This window comes from Nematolebias whitei, chromosome 22 (genome assembly GCF_014905685.2).
Source record: "Nematolebias whitei isolate Nwh7 chromosome 22, NemWhi1, whole genome shotgun sequence".
Taxonomy (NCBI): Eukaryota; Metazoa; Chordata; class Actinopteri; order Cyprinodontiformes; family Rivulidae; genus Nematolebias; species Nematolebias whitei.
Window position 1 is genome coordinate 4,896,416 of NC_056519.1, and position 6,832 is coordinate 4,903,247.

Consider the following 6,832-nt stretch of genomic DNA (forward strand, 5'->3'; position numbering starts at 1 on the left):
GAAATTAACATTAATTATGAATTATATGAAGTTATTATATTAATAAACTGTGACACAGATCCAGTTGGGTTTGATGTTAAACAGATGTTTCTCGGCTGTGAGCAGTCGACCGTTTTAGACGCCATCTTGTTCTCCACGATGTCACAGATGTAAACAATGGGCGGGACTACAACTCTATTTTTTCTATGGGTTAGATAAAGAAAAGTTTGTCGAGCAGATCATCAAAGTCATATTTTTATTTCTTTTACAGATGTTTTTTTCCCCGCCGGAGTCTTTTTGTTTGCGTCACCAATAAACTGCATGTTTCTGCAATCATATGAAAGAAGGTGGCTTTAAAATAAACGTAGAGTTTAAAAATAAATGTGTATTTACATTTTATTATCAAAAAGAACATTTATTTGAAATGGCTGTACATTCTTTTGTTTTATTAAGTATTTATTTTTTATATATTCGCATCATGCCGTTTGGAAAAAGATTACAAAAAACCATGAGATTCACAAAACTGGATTGGACCGGATGGTTTAAATGAAAGGCACTGCAAATCAGTCATTAACGTCATTCTCACAATCGTTTTACAGAAAAAGGTTGGTCATATATTTATCATTGAATAAATAAACTGCAGTTTCCTCTGTTTATACTAGAAAGGCAGATAGTTGGGAGGCTTCTGTAGGTCCCTTTTGCCGTAGGTGGAAGAACCCACGTTCGTCGGGACGTAGACGGTGCCGATCGTGTTGCTGGAGCGAACCAGGAAGTCCGCCAACCGCTGGGTGACGCAGGTGGCCGTGTTGCACTTCCTTTTCTCCAAGTGGTGACTGGGAAAACAAAAAAAGACAGCGTAGGCATGGAGACACAAGACCCAGAATCTTTCCCGTGCAGTAAAGAGGTCGGTCCACACCTGTTTGTTCCGGCGAGTCCTCTTTGTGGCTGTGAAGCCATGAGGCCGAGGAACGGGTTGGAGATCAGCTCCGGGAGAGACCAGCTCTCAGCATCTGGAGGAGCGCTCTCCTGCTCAGAGGAGGAGCTGGGACTCAAGTACCTAGATTAAAGAGGGAAGTGGGGGGAGAGAACTGTTTCACATGGATGATCCACTCTTCAAACCCTTCACCAGTCCCATGGGACAGAGGAGAAAATGTCCACTTAGCTATGAGACACTTTTCCCCACAAAACAATTGGAACTTGCTTCCACCTCCACAAGTTAATATCTAAACTGCCTTTCATGTCCAAAACATCTGGTTTTAAATCCTGCCGTGGAACTAAAACTGCACTTTTAAGAGTTTTTAATTATTTTTTTTTTTACTACTGACCCAGATAGATTTAACTGTTGCCTTTGATACAGTCTATAACAATATTTTTTTAGTCAAGAATTGAGCATCTTGTTGAAAGATCAAGTTGAAATTTAAACTCCATTTGTCTGAGATGCATTTTTCTATATGTAAAAGGTAATATTCCTCTTTCTCAGCCCCTTTTTATTGTGGTGGACCTCAAGGGTCACTTTTTGGTCCCTACAATTTGTTGTTACATATGTTGCTATTGATGCGGTCAATCAACATATTTGTTGTTGTTCTTGTTTTCAAGAAGAAAGCATTTTGTTGGTAATTTTTATATCAATGAAGCAATACTCCTCCTCAGCCCCTATTTGTTGTGATCTACCAAAAGGGTTTATTTTGGATTTTATTTAGGTTTTTGTTACAAAAGGAGGTCAATGCAGTCTATCACAACATTATTTTGTCAAGAACGTAGCATGTTGTTGGTCTTTGTTGTATCTAAATACTCCTCCTCTGCCCCTATTTGTTGTGGTGTACCTCAAGGGTCACTTCTGAGTCCCATCCTGTTTCGTTGATAAAGCAGCCTTTGAGACATCCAGAAAGTATACCTTCACTGGTATGCTGATGACACCCAAATGTATTTCCCTTTTCTAACATGATTCTAAAGACAGGTTAACTTGGTATTTTCTTTCTCTTTGTGAAAACAAGACTGAAAATTTTGTATTTAGAAATGTTTGAACAAGTTATTTTGTTTATCGTTGTTGCTCCAGTGTCAGAAATCTCGGAGTGCTTTTGGATAGCTTTTATAAGATCAGTTTTTTTTTAATATCAATTACGTTGAATTGCCAAAGCAAAATCTTTCCTTCCTCTCAAGATCTCAAAAAGTTTCGGCAATGCCTTCATCACCTTCATCATCATCATATTTTAGCCTTGAACAGGTGCTAGATGACATCACTCTGGTTTACGTTTCTCTCTGTTTAAGATTATTTTACTATCTTACAATTTTAAATAGTTTGGCACGCAGTTCACACAAGCTGTTTGACCCTTTTAACTGCCGAACGTTACACTGTTGGAGGATTTTTCTTTCAGTCTGAGTCCTATCAGCTCCTTTATGTTGTAGTGTTTTCTCATTTTGGCTTGTTTCAAATATATTTTACTGTATTTGTTTTATTTGTGGTTCTTCCTGTTGTAAAGCGCTTTAAAAGTGCTACAGAAACAAAATCACCTTTGACATTCAGTATAGAGATGATCAGCATTTAAGAAGAGTAAGACTCACCTGTAGTTTGGAGCGGCAGCGATGCAGCGCAGCAACACGAGCACCGTGAGGAGAAACACAGGAAGCCTCAGGTGATGCATAATGCAGCTGCTGATGAAGTCCCTGCATGGACAAAATTAATAGAATATAATAGAAGGACTTTTTAATAATCCCCTGATGGAACGTAGTTTGTCACAGCAGTAGAAAATTCTGAATTAAGAACATATTTAACACTAGTTATATGATTAAGAACAAGTTGCAACAACACTGTGGTGCAAGCAAACACAAAATAAAGGCAGAATACACATAAAGTACCTAAAAGATGATTTTTTTTTGCTTTTAGATATTTCACATATAGATGGAACAACGTTTACTCTTTCGGTACAGTAAGCCAAATAATATTTGCTATATTCACTTTAAAGGAAAAAAAAAAAAACACACAAAGGCATAAAAATGTGCAGAATGTAAGACTTTGTACTCATTTGAAGCTCATTTGAAGTGTTGGATAAACTCCATCCAAATCTCTCCCGGCTGCACTTTATTAAAAAGTCTCATGAACTTCCTTTTTATTTACACTGTAAAAAATTATTTAAAATAGTAAATCACAACCTCCTCCAGTCAGGAGTGAGTAATCTGATGCCGCCTTCCTTGGTAGCCATTTTTCCTCTCAGGAATTCACCCGACTCCTCGTTTCCCGCGGTCACCATGGCAGGCACATGTTGATACACTCGAACGGGATGACGACACCACGGAGGGTCAAGCTTGAGTTTATTTAGAATCAACAAATTGGACAAGGCACTCCAAATGCAAGTGTCCCTAAACGTCAGCACTTGTTTGTGTTTACTTTCTCTAGAATTGCCACAATTACCCAAGTAACGACTGATCGATCAAAGGAATAACTAATTTAATTTAATGAGCCATTTGCAGCTTTACTGTACCGACTCACTTAGACGTGCATTAACTATTTATTTTAGGAACAACTGCAAACAAAGAGTTTTTGATTAATATATTTGTTTCTGCAATATTTCTGTCAACAGTTATTTTCCTTCAAGTTCATTTGTCGTCTGTGACGTCCAACAGAGAATTATATCTCCATTAATATAAATGAGGAATACAGATAAATAAAAGTTAAAGTTAGGACATTTATATTTGTTGTGTCTGATAATGAGGTAGCTTCCAAGCTAGGATAACATTAGCCGAGTTTATCTCCACAGCGCTTTAAATTTCTGTTCCACCATCATTTTGACAGAAGAAAATAAAAAAAACGGATAAAAGTTTATGCGATTTTAAACATGCAAGTGATGTTTAATTTGTATTTTTATGTTTTGTACCTTTATTTGAAAAAAAAATATATATATTAGCATAAATATTATTTCTACATTTTAACTAGATGATTAATCAAACTAGCTTTATTTTACTAAATTGTCATTTTTTTTAAAAACGGTTTAAATTTAACTAACAGCTGAATGACACTAAAATCTAAAATGTTGCTAACTTATTTTACTAAAATGATGCAAAATTATTTTTAAACTTGACATAATCTGCAGAAGGTGAAATTATATTTTTGTAGTTGAAATGTCTCTAATTCATTTATGTAAAAAACCTAAAACAATTTAAATTTAATTGGGAAACGTGTAAACATTTGATGAAATTTAACTAATTTAAGTTGTTTTGCTGTTATATATAGGTAAATTTAACCTAAAAATACTTGTTATACTCTACTCAATAAAATAATTACATGATAAACTAACTTTTGTATGTATAAAAGGAGTATTTACGTGTAAATAATCATGAAAATTCATATAAAATTTGCCTTTTTTTCCCAGAAAATCTTAAATAATTAAAAAAAAAAAAGGCTAAATGTTCCATTCAATCAAACCCAAATCTCAAAGGCACACAAACTAAAACCACTGCTTTTGCCTCATATATGCACAGACCATAAAAAAGGAAGAGATTAAAGTCTAATAAGGTACTCACTTTGTGTTGCGTTCGCCCGGTCTGGCTCTGGATCAGTCCAGGGTTTGTGGGACTGTCGCACAAGCCGACTCCAACAGTTATAGGCTCGCTGCTCAAACCACTTGTGACATCAGCTCTCTCCAAATATAGCAAATCGTTTTGATTTTACACCGAGGGGGTGGATAAACCAGGTTTCACACATGCCGTAGCTGCACGATCAATATTTTTGGTACATTCTCAGCACACACCACACACTCCTGCACGTCATCGTTTGCATCATCACCTTTGTCAGCGTTGTCATCAGCCGCCGTGGTGGGACCGACCCGCCACGCACTCACACTGGAGACGAGAATCCTGTCAGAGCGAGTGGAAAGCTGTCGTCTCGATTACCCCAGGATGAAGTTTTAGGTCACCGACGTTTAGTCTCTGCACCTCCCTGAAGGCGTCAAAGGTGATTAATTATACATGTAAAGATGGAACATGATTAATTAATGTCACGTGTCGCACACAGCAGGGTGATAACTAATCAAGTGATGGTGAAAACTTTAAAAGCACCGGAGCAGACATATAAGTTAACTAGCGCAAAATACTGCGAGAACGCTGAATAACTGCTGAAATTTGCAGAAGGAGCTGAAACTGAGCTGAAAGCTAAAAGCAATAGAACACTTACTAAAAGTGGCAACACACTAGCTAAAAGCATTAGCATTGATTTCATTAATAATAGTAGAATTGGTATTGGTTAAATATTAATAGAAGTAGTATTACTATTAGTATAATTAGCTGCAGTAAATTTTGCATTTGGAGAGTTAGCATTAGCAATAAGAGAATTGCTGAAAACTTAAAGGAGCAAAACACGAGCTAAAAGCTAAAAGTAGATAAAAGCAGAAGATTGCTAGCTTAAAACAAAGCTTTACCTTAAAGTAGCAAAACACTTGCACAAAGCAACAAAATGCAAGCTAAAAGTAGCAGAATGCTAGCTAAAAATTAAAAGCAGCAAAATAGCAGCTGAAAGTGATAAGTAGCAACGGTTGTTAAAACTAGCAAAAAAAAGCAATTAGCTAAAATCTTGAAATAATAAAATGTTAGCCAAGAGTCCAAACTCCCAAATAACAGTTAAAAAGAAAGAAACACAGTAAAATCATTAGAATTAGCTATATTAGCATTAGTAGCATTACTTTTAGTAGTAAAATTAGCAGAAGTAGTAAAATCCGTAGTATTAGAATTGGTATAATTAGCTATGTGCACCTGTAGAATTAGCATTACCAGTAAAATAATTAACATTTGTTGAAGTGAGCTGAAAACTTAAAGTAACAAGTCATTAGTGAAAAGTCAAAAGTATTAAAAGGTTAGCAAGAAGCAGTAAAACTTTAGCTTAACGTAACCGAGCACTTGCAAAAAGTAGCAAAATGCTAAAATGCGCCTTCTCTATGTGGATCAACCAGTTTGCTGGTGACAACCAAACCTAGCTGGTCACATGATCAAGGAGGACCATCAGCCTAACAAATGGTCGTTAGTACCCTGATGGCTGCTTGCTATTTACAGGGGGCTGAATGATAATAGCAATAACAGTATTGTAAGAGGGGGACAGTTGGACACAGAGGCCTCTACCCCTGTTTAATGATGGGCGGGTTCTTCCTAGCTACAGCACTTGCTAAGAGCATCAGCACTCATAACATTAATGCAGTAGAATTAGCATTAGTGAACTTGTATTTGTGATGTTAGTATTAGCATAATTAGTAGTTGTATATTTAGCATTAGTAGAAAGTCTAATCTCTTTATAAGAATGTGCGAGCATGACTTAGGTTTGGATAGTTGTATCTGAATAAACCACAATACCTATGAAACAACGTCCTTTGGACAAATAAAACCAAATTAGGGTTAACCCATAATCCACAGCGTCAACCATAAATACCAGCACAAACACTAATTCTAACCATCAACCGTGGTGGTGGAGGGTTGATGGTTTGAGCTCCAGAGTCAACCCTGATCTCCTCTGTAGACCAAAGGATTCTAGGGCAAAATGTAAGTCCATCTGTCCTACAGCTGAAGCTTGGCCCAAACTGGGTTATGATGCAACAGGGAAATGATCTACAACAGAATGGTGCTGAAAGAAACGAATCAAGGTGCTGCAACCATCCAGTCAAAGTCTAGAACCTAAAACGGAATGAACCTTAATACCTTAAGAGAGATGTGCAGAAACATCTTGGATGGAAGAGTGGGCGAAAATCACTCCACAACCATGTGAGACAAAGTCCTTCAGAAAAACGGAAAACATGGGAGTCTTGTTTTTTTGTTCATTTGAGGTTAAAGTTGAATATTCTAAGAACTCGGGCAAGAACAGTTCAGTTTTAATTAT

At 36.6% G+C, this 6,832-nt stretch overlaps 1 protein-coding gene across 1 annotated transcript; it reads right to left on the minus strand.

Moving 5' to 3' along the window:
• Positions 1-523: 523 nt before the first annotated feature.
• On the minus strand, positions 524-2,621 carry LOC119428142 (islet amyloid polypeptide). Its single transcript, XM_037695778.1, has 3 exons — positions 2,542-2,621; positions 896-1,036; positions 524-812 (listed from the first exon to the last, which is right to left on the minus strand). The coding sequence occupies exons 1-3, from the start codon at positions 2,619-2,621 to the stop codon at positions 638-640; spliced, it is 396 nt and encodes a 131-aa protein (XP_037551706.1). The 3' UTR covers positions 524-637.
• Between the last annotated feature and the right edge of the window lie 4,211 nt (positions 2,622-6,832).